The sequence below is a fragment of the Erythrolamprus reginae genome, chromosome 6 (assembly GCF_031021105.1).
Source record: "Erythrolamprus reginae isolate rEryReg1 chromosome 6, rEryReg1.hap1, whole genome shotgun sequence".
NCBI classification, from domain to species: Eukaryota; Metazoa; Chordata; class Lepidosauria; order Squamata; family Dipsadidae; genus Erythrolamprus; species Erythrolamprus reginae.
In genome coordinates this window covers 69,870,763-69,889,579 of record NC_091955.1, presented here as the reverse complement: position 1 = coordinate 69,889,579, position 18,817 = coordinate 69,870,763, and the positions used below count along the sequence as shown (strand labels likewise).

The window sequence follows — 18,817 nt, the reverse complement described above, 5'->3', positions numbered from 1 at the left end:
CACAGAGAAGGCTCTTCCCCGAAGTCCCACCAACTGACATTGTTTGGCAGACAGGACTTATAGAAGGCTGACTCTGTGGGCCCTTACTGGCCGCAGCGAGGTATGAGAGAGGAGGCGGTCCCGTAAATAGTCTAGCCATGAGCCATTTAGGGCTTTAAAGCTAATAACCAACACCGTGAATTGCGTTTGGAGACCGACTAATAACCAATGCAGCTTGTGTAAAGATGGAGTAATACCTAGGTACATCCGTACTTCCATGCGCCGCTGCATTTTGCACCAGCTGAAGTCTCCGAACGCTCTTCAAGAGTAGCCCCGTGTGTTTCCTAACCTTTCTGGCTTGGCATCTCTTTTTATAACCTTACTGAAAGTGCAAAGTAATCCAATTTAACTGCTAAGGCTTCTTATCACAAGCCTGTATTATGGTACAGTAATCACTTTCACTCAAATACTATCAACTTACGCTTTTGCCAACGTCATCTTTTGAACTCATCAAATCCTCCATTTCTGTCCGGAACTGCTTATTCAGCCGCTCTAGCTCTGCTTTCTGCTCTATGGCTTCCTCCAATGCTCTAGCCAAGGAAAGGGCTTTCGTTTCCTTTTCTCGGGCTTCTGCTTCAGCACGGTCCCGTTCTTCGGCATATTTGGCAGATATTGTTTTCTCCTCTGCTAACAGCTGGAAAAGATACAACAATGTGACTATAAGATTTCCAAATGAAACGTCTAGCTATCTGGAATGGCTGTCCCTTCAGGTATCACCAACAAAATAATACGAGCACTTCGTACAGGTTAATCATCAATTCCAGATAGGGGTTAGGATGAAAAGTTAACTGATCCAAAATATGAACCCTTTTACAACTGAGCTAGAAAAAGTACAAGTGTAGCTCAGTTCTTTTTTCAACTCAAAACCTAACCAAGAAATATGTGATAAAATGGTGGTAACTTTTGTTTGTAAGAGACAAATCCAATAAAATACTTTACTGCATAGACGCCTCTGGTCCTTCACTGAACAAGTATTAGGACAAAGGTATGAAGAGCAGAGAAGGGTTCAAAGAGAGACAAAAGACCATGTAGGAGAGAATGAAGCCAACTTTATTTCCCACCTAGTTCCCTATCATGAATGTTATCTCTACGTTACTTCAGCTATGTACATGCGCAGTTTTACATGATGTGGTAACTTGCATACAAAGAACTGTATCTCATTGATAATGTTGCAGGTGCAAGGATATAACTGTACATAACTTTTAGGGAGTTTCTTGGCAGCAGGCAAAGAATGTGTTTTGATGGTACCAGCTGGCATGTCCCCCTCTGTTATCTTGACCTAGGCTTGAACTTTCCCAGGCCTACCCAGATACTCTGTGCTTGCAAGGTCTGCAAAAAACCCATGCTAACTTATGCTAACAGATGATGTGAACTGAGCATCCATATGTGGCTTTGTGTCATATCTGGGCTTGCCCAACCATATGATTTTTGACCTGCACAAGGAATATTACAAAGGTATCTACCCAAAGTACAATGCTATGTACCTGATCGAATTTCTTTTGCTTTTTCTCCAGGTTAGAAACTATTTGCCGCTGATGATCCAAATCCACAGCAATATCATCCAGCTCTTGCTGGAGCCTGGTCTTAGTTTTTTCCAGCTTGTCATAAGCAGCTGCTTTTTCTTCATAACGTTGGGTCATAGCTTCCAAATCTTTCTGAAGCTTCTTCTTGATTTCTTCTACGGATTCCAGACAGACTACGCTTTCATCCATTTTCTTCTTCATTTCTGCAATCTGGGTAAGGCAAGAACATTGTTTAACAACAATAAAAAAAGAGATGGGATTTTAACACAATTTTGCACAAAGAAAAATGAATGCCTCTAAAAAAATTGTAGAGGTGGGCAATTTTTTTAAAGTGAAGAGGCATATTGGCATTCTCATGTAAGATCCAGCAGTATGAGCACAAAAACACCATATAGTAGAGATCCAGAGTAGCTCTATATAAAACAGAAAAACTATTCAAATCACTATTCCATTCCCGCCCAGCATATTAATACAGCATTTCACAAAACAGAACTAAGTATCTCTAAAAGCTTGATTTGGATATAATTTGCACAATCCAGCAATCCTCAGGGTCATACATTCTTCCCCCACACTGCAACTCTAGCAGTATTAAAAGGAAATGGAAAGATTTTACTTCCCTATCAGATTAATAGCATTATATTTTATTCTTTATCCTAAAAAGCTCATTTCCAGAGTGTTTTACAAAATATTAACAGAGTTCCTGTTTGGATCTGTCCACCTTCATGCTAATTTAATATTAACAGACCTAGTCTATAAATTTGTTCTATAGTACCTGGAACTGAAGGGCAGAAATCTGTTTTCCCAAGTTCCTCTTTGCTTCTTCTTCTTCTTCTAATTGGTCTTTGAAGCTATTCTTCTCATCTTCCATCTGCTTCAGCTTGGTGCTAAGGCTCAGTTTTTGACGGGTTTCCTCCTGAAGCAGTTCCTGTAATAATCGATAAACTGAAGAGTCATAAAAGTGCTTTTATTTTACAGCTTAACTAGAAAGAGGATCCCGTTTCTTTCCTGGGTCCCAGCTTGGAATAAGAATGAAAGATCAAGAATGCTGCATGTTCTTCCAAAATACAGAACAGAATTTGATTTAGAAAAGGTGCAGTTTTTCCTTTTTTGAAGACATCCAAAGTTCTGTATGAATCATATGATCCTATTGCAGAGAAAGGGATAACTACTGATCACACTTGAAGTTAGCTATGAAATGCAAGTCAAGCTAAAAGATCTGTCACTGGTAAATAGAAAATGTGATGATATTTTAAAATGTCACCATGGTAAATCATTAACAAAAATATAATAAGCAGCTTACCTGTGTATCCTGCAGTTGCGATTCCAACGTAGAGAAATCTTTTGCTAATTTAATAGATTTGCTATCAGACTGATTCAAAAGGCCAGTGACGTTGTCTAACTCAACCTAAAAAAATATTGAAACCATCCATTATCGAAAGGCTTGTCATTTATTACTGGATATTATCTTAATATGGCAGGAGAGATACACAGCATATTTATATTAGATCTTATTATCCATCTAAAATTGCAAACAAACTATAATTTTCCTATGATGATTCTAGGCAGCTCACAAAAATTCATTTAAAAACCTAGTTAAAAACAAAAGTGCTCTTTCCCTCAAGTGCCAGACACTTCTCACAACTCTACACCCATCATAGCTCAATACGTGAGAGAAGGGGTAGGTCTTCTCATCCCTCTTGAAGGCTAAAAGAATAGGGATCCCTCAGGTGTCAGATGGGAGGCTATTCTAAAGGGCTGGAGGGATGGCTGAGCAGGTGTGCTTCCAAATTACAATCAGGCAACAGCATTTAAGGGGAAAGCCTGGAAAATATCCTAACAAACCTAATAGGAAAGACAGATAGAGAGAAGCAGCCACACACTGATTCTGTGCCAGGTAGGGCTTTAAAGGTGGTAACTACATAAACTCTTTGCAAAGTTCTTTAGTATATTTAGTCTTTTCCCCTTGCGTTTGCAAGCTAGCTAGATATCAGGAACCCAAAAGGAACTTGTATTGAATCCTTACCTGCAACTTGTTAACTCTCTCAGTAAGTTCGGTCCGGACCCTCTCCCCTTCTGTGAATTTTACTTGCAGCTCTTGGAGTTGAGTGTCAACCCTCTTTCTTTTGTGCTCAGAGTCTCCTTTGCTCTGCAGAAGGACTTTCACTTCATTGGAGAGTTCAGCACATTCACTCTCCAGGGATTGTTTTGCCTTTTCAAGATTCACTTTCACCTTTAGAAGACAAGAACAATTTTATATTACATACAAATCTAATAAATTATTATTATTATTATTATTATTATTATTATTATTATTATTATTATTATTATTATTAGGCATGACTGCTCTAGAAGTCCTAATTTTTACTAATTCAAAATAAAATGTTGATGTAGGAGTCAGAATACTGATATGGATTTGGACACTACTGGAACAGTAAACCTGTGGGTTTTCAATTGTGGGTTAACAAGATTGGTGTTACCATGAACTGAAACCTCCTGCATGCTCACAATACCTATACCAATAAAGCAAACTGAAAAGATCCTATAGATTTACCAGTTATAATAAGAAAAAAAATATTTATATAATACCCAAAATTCCCATTCCCTACTAGGTAAAATACAATCTGAATTAACTATTAGGTGGTCTAATTACCATCATCCTTAAATCAACTATCTCTCTTTCTCTCTGTTGCTTTTCAGATATTAAATGGGTGACCCATTTTTAAAAACATCATGCGACAGCTTCACCCTTAATTTCTACGGCATCATTTCTGAATATAATTCATACAATGGGCAAACTGCAAACTGCAGATACAGGTACTAAAACACAATCTTGGCCCTTATCAGGATATTTAAGTAATAAAAAAATATTTTTTTAAAAACCCAATACATACTCGTTTAGTTTGCTCTAGTTGTTCAGCCAGCTCTTCCACCGCCTGGCCATGCTTCTGCCTTATCTCCTGTATCTGAGCCTCGTGAGTTTTTGCTTCTTCATCCAGGGTTTTCTTTAGAATAGTCACTTCTTGCTCACGTTTTGACCTATCAGGAAGTCACAAACACCTCTGTTAAACAACCCGAGTTACATTATTTTTATCTCAAAGTTAATATAGAGATTGAAACTCAGCATATAAAGAGCTGCCCAGCGTCTCTTGTTGAAATATAAATTAGATGGATGGGAGGGAAGGAGGAAGAAGGGAGATATCTAAGGGAATTGCACAAGATGACAGAGTTTTCGGTTAGGAAAATTGCAAATCCTAAAACCCAAGTGGGGAACCTGTGTTTTTTTTTTTTAAATGTAGTCAAGAAACGATTCTTCCAATCACCTGAGTTCCTGCTGTGCTGCGGTTGAGTCTAGGGTATCCTCTAGTTCAGTCTTAAGAGCCTCAAGCTCTTCACCCAAGTCCCTCTTCTGCTTCTCTGCTTTGTTCCGAAAAGCTCGTTCAGATTCCAAGTCCTCCTGCAATTCTGTTATTTGGGATTCAAGTTCACGGATCTTCTTCAGAGCCATGTTCTTCTGAGCAGCCTCCTCTTCCACCCTGCACAGTTCAAAGGCACAAACAACATGCTACATTATTTCACGTTTTTGTGGACAGAGACGTTATCTTCTTAGACACATTTATTTGGGGGGGAAATCATTCTGAACTCACAATAATTCACTTCTGAATAAACTTGTATAGAATTGTATGGTAAAGAAAAGTAAGTGCTGTTGTAACAAGTTATCAATGTGTGAACTTGTTACATCTGTAATTGGATTCTATTTGAAATGCTTAGTTTCATTTTTCCATACCACCAGAGAAAGTATCAATTCTGCTTAGTTTGAGAAGGGTAACTACTAGAGTGCTTTAAAATGATGCCAACTGATTGGTCATGAGACATCACGATTCTATTTTAAGTTAGAGGTCTGCTATCCCCATCTCACCTCCAATTAGAAATACAACTAGGCTCACCTAGCCAAAGCTGCTTGAAGCTCCTCTTCTTTTTTTGCCAGCTGCATTTTGAGTTCTGCTATTTGAGCTTGCAGTTCAGCGATTTGATCGTGCAGGTCTGTGGAGTCTCCCTCTAGTTTTCTGCGAGTTTTTTCCAATTCTTGGCGGTGCTTTTCTTCCCGGCGTAATCGTTCTGAAGTAAAATAATAGATTTGGATGCATCTCAGATTTCAAATAAACAAATAGAGTGTAAAAACTTACACTTGCCTCTGGCAGAGATGATGGCCTAAAGCAAGGGTCCCCAAACATGGCCACTTTAAGAGTTGTGGACTTCAACTCCCAGAATCCTCCAGCCAGCAAACCTGGTTGGAGAATTCTGGGAGTTGAAGTCCACAACTCTTAAAGTGGCCAAGTTTGGAGACCTCTGGCCTAAAGCATAGTTTCCCATTCAGACTTCCACATTAAAATTAAATCCAAGAGTGAGAAATATTGCCCTTGGACCTCTTTGGGTTAAATTCATTCCTCTCCATAAAACATTGAAGCTAAAGCAGGCATCATCATCATCATCATCATCTTTATAGAGATGGTGAAAAACCATCACTAACATTCTGAATGTTGGAATGGTACTCAATTTTTTAAAATGTTTAACCCTTAAGCCACTATAATTAATAACTTCAGACGTCTTTTAGGGTTACTAGCTGCAACAGAAACCTCAAGATTCAGACGCCGTTGTATACACAAGAAGATATCCCCCCCCTCCCCCCCAGGAGGAGAAATCAAACTAGCCCTTCTTCCTTGCTTGTCTATTTTAGACATTGTTTTTATTCAGAGCACAGCTCGCCTGAGTGTGTAACCTTCACCCAATCAGCCACTGAATAGTTCTAATTGACTGATCAATATGTCACATACAAATACTCTATGACTGTGACATTAACTCTTTGAGATTCGGTCTCCAATAAAGATGTAACTGCTTTTGTATGGCGAGTAATAAAGTTTGATGGGGAAAGGCTAAATAAATCCCTCTCTTAGAGGGTCTTTCTCCTACCTTCCAATTCTGTTATCATTGCCTCGTGTTTGTTCTTGAGTTTAGCTAAACTCTTTGATTTTTCTTCTTCCTCTGTCAGGTTAGTAGTGAACTCTGAAATCCTCTCTTCCAATAATTTCTTTTCCTAAAAAACAAAATGTGCATGATAAAAACATTTGTCGTCATAAATCCTTCAGGATATCATGGTGGCAAGTTATTTACTAAATGAAACGTTTAAATGAAATTAATTGCATTATTTTCTAGCAATATATTGAAATTCTGCTATAACTCAGAAATCAGAAATATTACCTAGTCACCATAATTTTCTAGATCAAGTATGGACTACTTTATGGGGTAAAGGGCATGTATTTTATTTTTAACACTTTTTCAAGAACAGAGCTGATGACATTATATCACTAAAATTAATGGGATTTAAAAAATTGGAATATTGGGGAAAGTTAAGAGTTGATAGCAGTTACAAGGCAAAATAAACACCCAAGGAATTTATTTTATCTTTTCTTTTAGTAAAAAATAATATGGGAGAAAAATAACATTACCAAATCCCAATTGTAATGTAGAGAGGACAGACTGGAGCTCACAAAAATGCAGGCAAGGCAGCATATAACATATCTGGGTCTTAATGATTATTTGGTTCTAGGAGGCCTATATCCAAATAATTATTGGCTTCTTTTTTAAAAGAAAGCCAAATTTGACTACTGAAAGAACTCTAGTTTCAACAACTGCACTTAATGCAGCATATTTAGCCCAGAACAGAGATCTACTTCAATTTTGCCAAAACTCTATATTTCTACAAGAACTTCCTCACAAAAGCATTAAATACACATTAAAATTATTTAATATGCCCATGTTACACCAACACTCCGCAGTCTGCATTGGTTGCCGATCAGTTTCCGGTCACAATTCAAAGTGTTGGTTATGACCTATAAAGCCCTTCATGGCACCGGACCAGATTATCTCAGTGATCACCTTCTGCTGCACGAATCCCAGCGACCAGTTAGGTCGCACAGAGTGAGTCTTCTCTGGGTCCTGTCAACTAAACAATGTCGCTTGGCGGGACCCAGGGGAAGAGCCTTCTGTGTGGCGGCCCTGGCCCTCTGGAACCAACTCCCCCCCAGAGATTAGAATTGCCCCCACCCTCCTTGCCTTTCGTAAGCTGCTTAAAACCCACCTCTGCCGCCAGGCATGGGGGAATTGAGATACTCTTTTCCCCTAGGCCTCTACAATTTTATGCATGGTATGTCTGTATGTATGTTTGGTTTTTTATAATAATGGGTTTTTAACTGTTTTTAGTATTGGATTATTATTGTATGCTGTTTTGTTATTGCTGTTAGCCGCCCTGAGTCTCCGGAGAGGGGCGGCATACAAATCCAATAAATAAATAAATAAATAAATAAAATGTAAAATTATCTAAGCAAATAAAACCACTTTTAAAAACCCAATCAAAATTCAAGCAATCTTTCAAAGTATTTTACTTGCCCTGACCATGTTCTTGAATAATTGCTTATATTTTTGAAAGTGCCGAAAAACAAATATAAAATGTATCATGAATTTACTTTTCCTTGAAAGGAAAAAATAACATTTGTTAATCATCAATCATCATCTTAATGTTCATATACTGTTCTTATTAGTGAGGCAAGTGGTTTAGTGATACAAGTTACCAGCTATAGCTGTGCTGTAGTTATTTCCTGTACAATTTCATTCTTAATAACATTACTGGCTCTAGATACTTCTAAAGAACTAAGGGCAGTAACAGCAATCAATGATAAATATTCAATTAGCTTCTTTCAACTTCAGGCCTATGGAGAGTTTGTGTCAACACACCTCCCAACTAAACAGCTGGATTAAAATCACAATTTTATATTGCCCAATCCTTTAATGAAGCATTCCACAAAAATGAACATTTAAAAAAAAATCTTCCTTTTCATTCTATATTATGTGCACTCCTAATTGAATATGACCGTGCAACTATTTGCATTAGGCGGAATAATAATTGTATGGGGTAGGGGATGGGGATGTAGGGAATCAGATATCAGAATATATGTTCAAAGTGTTAATTGCAGAAATTAAAAGCATTTAAGATCTTTCTCAAATACCAAATGAATTAGGAATATCCATTTGCTACGTACAGAACAAAATTATCCGTATAACGATCTCCAGTTATTCATACACTACCAGAGATTGGCAAAGGAAACTAGAAGTAATATGAATTCTCACATTCATGCTGAAAATGATATGGTATGTTTCATCTCTTTTGCCACTTCATCAACACAGCAAAATTTTGTTTACCTTGGCCAATTTGCAGTTCTGATCCTCAAAGACTATCAAGTCTTCCTCCAGTTTCTTGAGTTTTGCTTCAGTGGTAACTTTCTCCAGCTGCAGTTTTTGCCTAGCACTTTCTTCTTCTTCCAGCTGCTCTTCCAGCTCCTACACGAACAAGGAAAACATGGCATAAATTATCCAGGCCATGCTTAGAATTCTGCCATCCTTTTTCTAAGAATTATAAACCCATCTTTTTTTTCCAACAACTAGAACGTCTGAATGGAAATAACAAAACCTAGAATGGAGGCATGACTTGACCGAACCCACTTTTGTCCATCACCCAAACTTTGCTATCTTTTGTTATACTGTCTTCTTTCACCTCCAAGACTACATCAACCATTGGTTGCAATGTGTCAACACTCCTATTCTGTACATTACCTGAATGTTTTGCTGCATCTTCCTTTTCTCAGTTTGTAGATGCTGGCACCGCTCTTCCTCTTCCTCCACTCTAGATTCCAAGTCATGGCATATCTCCTCCAGCTCTTGTTTTTTAGCTGTCAGCCGGCCTCTGATCTCCTCTGCCTCAGCACAGAGCTCTATCTCTGCTTGCAACTGCTCTTGTAACTGCATTTTCTCCGACATGAGCTAAACAAGAAAACCACAAGCCAAATGATTTATAATTTTGCTAAAGTTTCTTCAAGCAGACCAATAGCAGGTTTTATTCACACCATGGTTCAGCCTGCCATTAGCGCAGTAGTGTAAATTCAAGTTATTTCCATTCCCATGTTAATGGGTGTTAAAAATCAGAAGCAAAAAGTTTTAATATAACATAAAAAGAAGCATCTTATTTCATGATTTACTTCACTGGTTTATCTCCTCAATTTTCTTTCATAATTAATTTGATCTTTTATATGTTATTCATGTGCAGCTTACATTGATCCATATCGGCAGCAACTCTTAAGCTTCCATTACTTCCTAGAAAAAAATTTGTCCTTCATTTTAATATGATCCTTGAAAGCAAATTTTAAAATGCTGTGTTGCTGCACAATACTATCTGCATTTGAATTCCTGTATGTGCTGATCCTTAATGCTAACTTCTTAGTCTGTCAGTTATACATTTCTCCCTGTTAGGAGAGGTATAGAATAGATTAAGTTGAACACCAGCTGACATTTAACAGCATGCCACAGAAGTGATTTATGCAATGACAAATTAATAAACTGTTGGCCCTGCATGAATCAGGTATAGACTGTTCCAAGAAACACCTGGAACCCTATTATTATATACAGAAGTCTGTATCAGGGAAACCTATGCATGCAACCTTATGTACTATTAGCTATATATCAGGGAACGGGGCAAGGGGTGTTTTATTTTAAAAATGTGGGACAATTGTACCATTCCATTACAAACAATAGTACATACCATAAAGAAATTTACCTCCCTATTTCACATATCATTTAAATGTAAATAAAAGAATACACGGAAATATGTATTTTACGTGATGCTACGATGAAAAGTATTCTGTGCTCATTACCAAACTTAAAAAAACACAGCAGCAGCCATTCATTTTGTAATTATTCAACCGTTAATGTGAAACATAAGTTTATAAAAAGCTATCCAAAAGTCAGTTACAGTACTTTAAAGAATATGAACAAGTAACAAGGCGGCACATCAGAAGGCTAGTCGCTTATTCACCTGTGTATGGAGAGTCTCCATTTCAGTCAACCTGTTTTCGGCAGCCACCTGCCTTTCCTTCACCTTCACCAACTCTTCCTCCTTGGCCAGCATTTCTTCTTCTTGCCTACTCACTTGCAACAATGGCTTTACCTGCAGAGAGACCATTTCAGGAATAAGTTATTTCGGGGTTACAGATTTATCACTGGAGGAGTTATTGGCCTAATCTGCACAAAGCTTAAACACTGGACAGAGCAACTGGCGAAGAATGGATGCCTATCTAATGTTGTGGCTGACCTTCGTATTCCTGAAGTTTCTTAGAAACATAGAAACATAGAAGACTGACGGCAGAAAAAGGCCTCATGGTCCATCTAGTCTGGCCTTATACTATTTCCTGTATTTTATCTTACAATGGATATATGTTTATCCCAGGCATGTTTAAATTCAGTTACTGTGGATTTACCAACCACGTCTGCTGGAAGTTTGTTCCAAGGATCTACTACTCTTTCAGTAAAATAATATTTTCTCATGTTGCCTTTGATCATTCCCCCAACTAACTTCAGATTGTGTCCCCTTGTTCTTGTGTTCACTTTCGTATTAAAAACACTTCCCTCCTGAACCTTATTTAACCCTTTAACATATTTAAATGTTTCGATCATGTCCCCCCTTTTCCTTCTGTCCTCCAGACTATACAGATTCTATACAGAGTTCATTAAGTCTTTCCTGATACGTTTTATGCTTAAGACCTTCCACCATTCTTGTAGCCCGTCTTTGGACCCGTTCAATTTTGTTAATATCTTTTTGTAGGTGAGGTCTCCAGAACTGAACACAGTACTCCAAATGTGGTCTCACCAGCGCTCTATATAAGGGGATCTTCCAAGTCATACCTTCTTCCCAGTCATACCTTTGTAAACAACCGCCACCACTGCCAGTTGCGAAGTTTTAAATAGGCAGCACAGTTCCTCTGCAGCACCTTCATGGCTGTTAATTGCTGCTGGCGTTTGGCAAAAGCCCTGAAATGGGGGAAAAAAAGAAGTTATCTCAGATTCTTTCATACTTACTCATTAGTAGAGCTGTCACACAATTGAACTTTTCCTACCCCATCGGTGTGTTTAAATCCTTTCTTCTCCACCATGATCAAATTTACACACATACACACTGATTCCTATTTACCTATCTTAAAAGATCTTGTTTGCCTGTTTTCAAACTTAACTAAATTCAGAATGCCAGTAATTTGTTGCCAGCTAGTGACATTAATAAGAAGGGATTGCACATATTCGTACTTTCTAGCTAAGTAGCCTCTGCAGCATGCCTGGAACCCAATGATGACATCGGTGATCTTCAAGTCTCTTTCTTCTTCAAGATGAGCAAGGACACCTGCTCGGAAAAACACTTTGCTCTGTCCAATTCGATAAAGATTTGGGTCTAGTTCTAAGGCTTTGATCTAAAATGAAAGAGAAGAATGTTAAGTTGTCAATATTGAAAAATGTATTCATTTATAACTTCTTATCACACTCTTTAAACAAGCTAACGAGACTTTGCACAAGGCTCTCAAATATTCAACTATGCAGTCAAATGTTCAGCAATCTTCAGCAATTAACTGCAGATTGCTAAATATTTGACTACATAGTTGAATAGCATAGTTAGTAGTTAGCACAGAACTTTGTTAACTGAGGCAAATTCCTTAAAAAAGAAGTTTCAGAACATATAATCTTCTGTTCTGAAACTATCAACAAGCAGAACATACATCTTAAAACAACTTTTTTTTGAATGAATGAATGAAATCATTAACTGTTATTAATTCAATATATAAAGTATTACATGCATTTTCTGCAAACTGGGGCTCTCCAGATTATTTTAAATGGTCAATTTATTTAGGAAATTTTATTTTTTCTGGAATACATCAGTTGGGAGGACTGATTTAGAAATTTTAAACATTCAAATTTCAGAGTATGCCTGATAATAAAGGAATACTTTTAGCTTCTCTGGTACACAGCTTACAAATTCATTTCAAACAGGAGACTTACCATGAGCACACAAGCTTGTTTTCCATCCATGAAACCTTTAGGAATGGAATTTGGAGTCAAGATCTCATATCTAGAGGGAGAAATAATATAGTTCTGTCATTAAATTGTATTCAAGTGCATGAAACATAAACTAGGAATAACAAGACTTTTTTTCCCAATGGAATTCTGGAAGAAGACCCAATTTTTAATTACAAAAGAAGAAGAAACAGCAACATTGATAGTTGTTTTATCAAAAACATGTCATAACTGACATTACAGCCCTTGGTATCATACTTATTAGGACAAAAAGACTTGTTAAAGGAAGTGTCTGCACATCTATACCTTCCCCACCAAAGGACAGTCAATATTCACATGACACTATTAAATGGTGAACAGAGATTCTATGTTACCATAGAATGAACAACAAACCATTATTTAATGCAGTAGTCAAGGCATACTAAAAAAAATGAACTCAGATGCCAACAATATTGAATTAATAATCCACCATACAATCTGAAACTATAACTCAGTTTTACCGTTGTCTGAACTCCTGGAAGACAACTCTGTTAGGGAAACCTTGCCGGCAGATACGGATCCCTTCTAGGACTCCGTTGCAACGAAGCTGTTCCAAAACCAAGTGTGGTTCCAATTTTCCAGCCTGTGAAGAAAAGACACATATTAACAGAATCTCTGAACATCACAGGGTTACCAAGACACTGCAATCAAGTATCTATACTGTGTCATCCGTTTTACACTTCCCTTTCAAGAACATCTCTGGCTACAATCATATTAAAACATCAAAAGCAGATTACTGTAATATGTATTAAAATGGGCATCTTTGTGGGATGGAACACATGACTTCATGATGGTTTCTGTAAATTTACTTTCAGGCCCAAATTAATGTGTTTTTCTCAGTTACTTCCTTCCCACCCATCCCTGAACCCCGCATCTCCACATCTGCACTCATCTGGGGTTCAGCAGGCAAGAGTAAAAAGCTGAGTTTCTTCAGTTGTCACTTTTTAGTTACCAATATTAACTGCCTTTTGCTGGATGAACAAAACCTTTTCTTGCTCTATTGATTTATAATTCTATTTCTCAGCTTCATACATTTTATGTGCATATGTACATCCCATGATCTATTATCATACAAAATTTTGCAGAATAACAATATTTACAGTCATTAAACCACTTCTAAGGCTCATATATGGTCCATATATGATGCTACTGTTGTGGTCTGCCAGCAACCTGTGGAGCTGGTGGCAGAGTTGGACAGCAAGGAGGCTGGGGAGGAATAGGGGGAGCCTGTTTTCAATGCGCGCATGCACAGAGCTGCCAGCAGGCAAGAACAGAGGAGAACTACTCAGAAGTAAGGCTTGGAGATAATTGGCCCCTCTCATAGGACTATCCACTAAATAAGTGGAGCATAAGGGAGGGCTCGTCTCAGGAAGCAACTTCATTCAACTTGTCTCATTCTCTAGTTCAGACTCTGTTTTCTGTTTGGCATTGCCAAGTTTCTTGCTAATTGGTCTTTGATAGCTTGTCAAGGAAGATCAAGGTTCGTGTGCTTATCTGCCTTTCCCCAAAAGACTGTTGTCTGACTTGTTATCATTGTTTGGTACTTATTACAGCTGAGAATGAAAATAATTATCAGCCGATAAAATAAAAGAGGTTTTTGGGATGCAGTGTGTGCTGTATTATTGATCAGGAAGCCTAGGTCAGAACAGTTTTCTTCTAGTACCCAAAAAGTTGAATTTTACCTTCTTCTCATGATTGGGGATGATACAACGGACAAAGTTTGGGTTGGTGTTCCTCAGAGTGGCCATCAGTTTGGCTAGTTGTTCTTTATACAATTGTCCTACTGTCCGGAACATGCCTTTCCTGGTTTTAAAGACTCCGGGTAATGCTGAATCTGAGATGCCAGCAACCTGATCCAGTCCAACTATGCGGTCAACTGTAGGAAACACAGGACTATTAAGATTGTTCTCCCTAATTTTCATGATTGATTGCACAACTTAACAAGCATGCAAAAAGGATTTGCTTTATCTCTTTATAGATATAGAACTCTGGTTCATAATTTATATTGGAATAACAACAAAAACAGAAAGCGAACAGTCACCAACAAGTACAAGGTTGGATCCACCTCATGCCTGATAGATCCAGCTGGCAGATTAAACTGCAATATTAGGTCAAGGAATAAAACAGAATTTGAGACAACAGGGTTGACTTTAGTTTAAATATTTTTACCATGATTACTTTAACAAGATGCCAAGATAATGACTCGAATAAAGTGTGTCTTTAAAAGTTAAAGGTGTTGAAGTACAGGTATCAAGTAATTCTAAATTATGACAAACAGTCAACCGTAAGCTTATCACTGGGGTATAGGTCCATATACTTAAAACTGGTTGAAAAAATATCAAAAGCAGTGTGTTTAAATTTCTTCTGTAGTACAAAACAACTTATATCCACTACAATAATTTTTAATATGTAGCATTTATGAAACTGTAGCCACATTCCAGGTGGTATGGAGAATGCAGAAAGAGAACGTTTTTCAATACTAAGACACCAAACCTGTTCATTCTTTCTATTTTCTTGCTGTCAGTGTACCAGAATGTTAAGGTGATTACAAGAATACTGTATATCATGCACTGACCACTTTAGTAGGGAAAAAAGTAATTTTTATGGAATTAGTCAGGATGATACGCTTTGCAACAGACTGAATCTTTTGGAATTGGACAATTATTATTTTTTTTAAAAAAAGAACTTATCAAGTCACTGATGGTTGACAGCAGCCAAGGCAACTCTTCTGTTCTCAATCAAATGAGAAAATTTATTAAAATCAGTAATAATACCCAAAGGAAATATTTAAGTTGCTAATCGTGAAATGAGGAAATGACAAGAAGCAGGCTTCATATGGCTTGTTTATAAAATTAAGATATTGCCTTTTTTCTCTTAAAAGTAACTATTCAACTGACTCAAGACAAAGAAGGTTTTCCAAACTGATGTAAAATAATGATACTGTACTATCATTGAGACCTGGCCAAAATGCTCTTTGGAAGAATTGATATCCAAGTAATTATTTGGAGACAGAAAATACTTAATTGTTCAAAAAAAGAAATTTACCAAAGATGATCGGCTATATTATTTTGACCAGTTACAGTAACCCTTAGTAGTCATGTATTTCATGGGTTCTTTATGCACACAATGATCAGGTTGGAGCAAATATGGTTGTCAATCTTAATGGGTATCACTGGCCTCATAATCAGCATTTAATTATTTCAAATCAGAAATAGCTTCCATTGAGGAGAGATTTAAGATATTATCTATATATGTGTTTGTTGTGTCTGCAAGATCACAATTTGCTTAAAAATCTGTTTTTTCAATGTTCAAGAGGAAGCTACTAGCAAAAAGCAGAGGAACTGAATGAGACAGACAAGCAGAAACAGGAAAAAATAGGAAGATTTAATGGAAGCATTTCTTGCATGGTTCTAGAAGGAATCACACACAACACAATAGCTGCATTGCTCAGTCACCTGGTTCTAGATGAAGAATAGGAAAATGTTGATAGAAATAGGCTCTCTGAGCGTTCTGCATCTCTGCAACAGAGACGTCAAAGAAAAACCCAAGAAAAGAGACAGTAATAGTAAGATTTAAAGCAAGAAATATTCTGTAGAGCAAGATATCTAAGAACACTGGAATAGGCAAAAATAGACTTTTGGTCCCAAATTTGGATGAGGTGTTCTGAATAACATATGCTTGAAAGTTATTCTGGTGCCTGATGACCTGGAAAAGGGTCATACATATATTTCAGTCACAGGAGAAATACCATATTGCCAAGTATTTTTTAAGGGAAAAGAAAATGGCAACTCTCAATTTTAGGAGTCGGATGCTCAAACTCATGCTTTCAAATAAAGGACAACACTCTTAAAGAAAGCAAGAAAAGCAATATGATTACATACCGTCTCTCCATAGCTCAGACACAAACTTATCAGAGGACTGGTGTAGCAGAGTAGCAACATTATCATTGAGAGGGTCCATGTTCTTCATCAGCCACTCATCAGCTTTATAATCAACCTAGACAAGAAATTTGTTGCTCGTGTTAACTACACATTATCAAATTGTCTCAGTAATGTCTAAAGAGACACAGTTATGAATCTCTTTGTTTTGAGATTAAACACTGGTCAAGATCCAGAGGTGGGAATCTACTAGTTCTAGTAGGTTCTCTAGAACTGGTTGATAACTTTCTAAGCCATTGATAGCGAACCTTTTTTGGCTCAGATGCCAAGAGGGCATGCGCATGTATGCTAGTGCAATGTGCCAACACCCATGCCCTCCCCACAATGCATGTGCACAACTCCTATGCTTCCCCCTTGTGCATGTTGAAGTTTCCGGATTCCTGAAGCCTGAGGACGGCAAAAAAAACACAGCCCAATGAGCAAACCAGAAGTTCAGAAAAATGGACTTCCGGTTTGCCTCCCGGGGGCAAAAATGGCTTTCCCCAAGGACAAAAATCACCTGTCTAGTACATGCTGGAGCTGACATAGGGCAAAGCCTGCCATAGGTTTGCCATCACAGTTCTAAGCAGTTCAGAGAACCGGTGGTTAGAAAAAACTCTCTTGTTTTTTCCACTTAACAGGGTTAATCCTGTAAGGAATTACAACATTCTGGTGTTATTTCTATAGTTTAATCTTTATTGCCCTGCTTACAGAAACTGCTTCTAGGTTAACCCTTATTACATTCTTGTCAGTACACCTAGATTTACTGTCTCCAGAGTTGTTATTTTTCTTTGCTGGTACTTCTCTCCCCCCCCACCCCCTTGCTTGACTTGTTCAAAGGAGAAGGGGTATTTTAATCTTTTTACATTGCTAATGGGAGAAAATAGTGAATATGATGTTTCCTTAAATCTGGATGATTTCCTTAGGATATTTTATCAGGCGATTGAGACCAGCTGGTATCTTGAAGTGGTGCAAATGGATCTAAGGATTGCTTCTCCTGGGTGTGCTCTTTCTGGAGAGCTTAAATGATCTCTCTGCTAAAGAGTTTCATTTTATGAGCAAGAGTTGGCTGCTGATAGTTATCATTGCATTTTAATTATTTCCTCAAGGTACTCTGGCACCCTGCCTGATTTGTAACTCTAGCTTGCAGATATTTGTAATCTAATTATTGGTATTTAGGGCAGCATTTTGCAAGCAAAGAAACCTTTTGTATTTTTGTACAGGTAATTTTAGTCCCTTCTTTACACTAGGAGTACTTACTTTGCCAGCATAGTGCATAATGCAGAAGTCAGCTTTATCTTTCAGCTGTTTTGGTTTCTGGAATTTAGGATGGGAGCCTTGCTCTTGCACCACCTTCTCCACAAAACTTTTGTCTGTAGCCTTTGGAAACCAGCACTCTTCATCCAATAGGGCCAAAATGCCAGGAGGTCCAGCCTAATTTTAAAAAAATCACAGTTAATAAACATTCCTGCCAATTTAACACTTCAGGATAAAAGGCACAAATACTATTTTCATATGTACTCAAAAGAGTGGTTTCCAGCATACGTCATAAATGTTTTTCAGCACCTCTTTCACCAAATCTTGCTTTAATTTTTCATGTTTTCCTAGCTAAAGTATTTTGCAATTAGAAGAATTGAACTCAACAACCTTAACATTTTCCTCCATCTCTACAAAATGATTATACACTATTTAACATACATATACATGTAGATATACATACATACTGGCTGTCCTTAAGTGATCTGGCTACCCTCTGCTAATAATCATGACAAGATGCCTCACTCACTGGTTTTTCTATAAGATCAATGCAAGGCTGCAAGTCCAGGCCAAAGTCAATGAAGTTCCACTCTATGCCCTCCCGTTGGTATTCTTCTTGTTCCAAAATGAACATGGTGTGGTTGAAGAGCTGCTGCAACTTTTCATTGGTGTAATTAATGCACATCTGTTCAAATGAGTTCAGCTATTGCAGATAGAAAAGAAAAAGCATGTTTACATTATTAACCATTGCCTACTACCAGATTCAGCAAATGATTTACCCATTTCCATTCTGTTCTTTTGTTTTCTCTACAGAAAAAGAGCATTATTATACATGCTTAGCCATACTTTTTTTTCTACTTCTTGGAATAACATATCTTACCATCTACCGCCATTCAATCTGAAGTATTAAATATGCCTATTTCATTCCTCACAATCAAGATTGTCATTTTTATTGACAGATTATTCCATAGCAACAAATCTATCTCCAAATGCTACAAAGTTTCTGCTACAAAGTTTTTTAAGCAAATACTTAACACGTTTTTCTTTGGTAAATCTCACAAACACAATCCTCCCGAAAAGCAACCTGCATTTTATTTTCAC

At 37.5% G+C, this 18,817-nt stretch overlaps 1 protein-coding gene across 7 annotated transcripts in view; it reads right to left on the bottom strand.

Annotated features, from left to right (window-relative positions):
• The window catches only part of MYH9 (myosin heavy chain 9), an 80,508-nt gene that overhangs the window by 9,812 nt on the left and 51,879 nt on the right, over nucleotides 1–18,817 (bottom strand). For 6 of the 7 annotated variants that reach the window (XM_070756202.1, XM_070756205.1, XM_070756201.1 and 3 more), the window contains exons 13-32: nucleotides 18,246–18,419; nucleotides 17,720–17,893; nucleotides 16,424–16,538; nucleotides 14,225–14,418; nucleotides 13,004–13,125; nucleotides 12,489–12,558; nucleotides 11,745–11,905; nucleotides 11,366–11,474; nucleotides 10,483–10,614; nucleotides 9,228–9,434; nucleotides 8,817–8,954; nucleotides 6,531–6,654; nucleotides 5,507–5,678; nucleotides 4,883–5,095; nucleotides 4,454–4,598; nucleotides 3,586–3,792; nucleotides 2,863–2,967; nucleotides 2,335–2,487; nucleotides 1,524–1,772; nucleotides 461–673 (exon numbers count right to left, since the gene is read on the bottom strand). In XM_070756202.1, the coding sequence (XP_070612303.1) occupies nucleotides 461–673; nucleotides 1,524–1,772; nucleotides 2,335–2,487; nucleotides 2,863–2,967; nucleotides 3,586–3,792; nucleotides 4,454–4,598; nucleotides 4,883–5,095; nucleotides 5,507–5,678; nucleotides 6,531–6,654; nucleotides 8,817–8,954; nucleotides 9,228–9,434; nucleotides 10,483–10,614; nucleotides 11,366–11,474; nucleotides 11,745–11,905; nucleotides 12,489–12,558; nucleotides 13,004–13,125; nucleotides 14,225–14,418; nucleotides 16,424–16,538; nucleotides 17,720–17,893; nucleotides 18,246–18,419 (3,177 nt within the window). Of the gene's footprint in view, nucleotides 1–460; nucleotides 674–1,523; nucleotides 1,773–2,334; nucleotides 2,488–2,862; nucleotides 2,968–3,585; nucleotides 3,793–4,453; nucleotides 4,599–4,882; nucleotides 5,096–5,506; nucleotides 5,679–6,530; nucleotides 6,655–8,816; nucleotides 8,955–9,227; nucleotides 9,435–10,482; nucleotides 10,615–11,365; nucleotides 11,475–11,744; nucleotides 11,906–12,488; nucleotides 12,559–13,003; nucleotides 13,126–14,224; nucleotides 14,419–15,997; nucleotides 16,061–16,423; nucleotides 16,539–17,719; nucleotides 17,894–18,245; nucleotides 18,420–18,817 lie in introns of all 7 variants that reach the window. The other variant, XM_070756200.1, reaches the window with a different exon arrangement.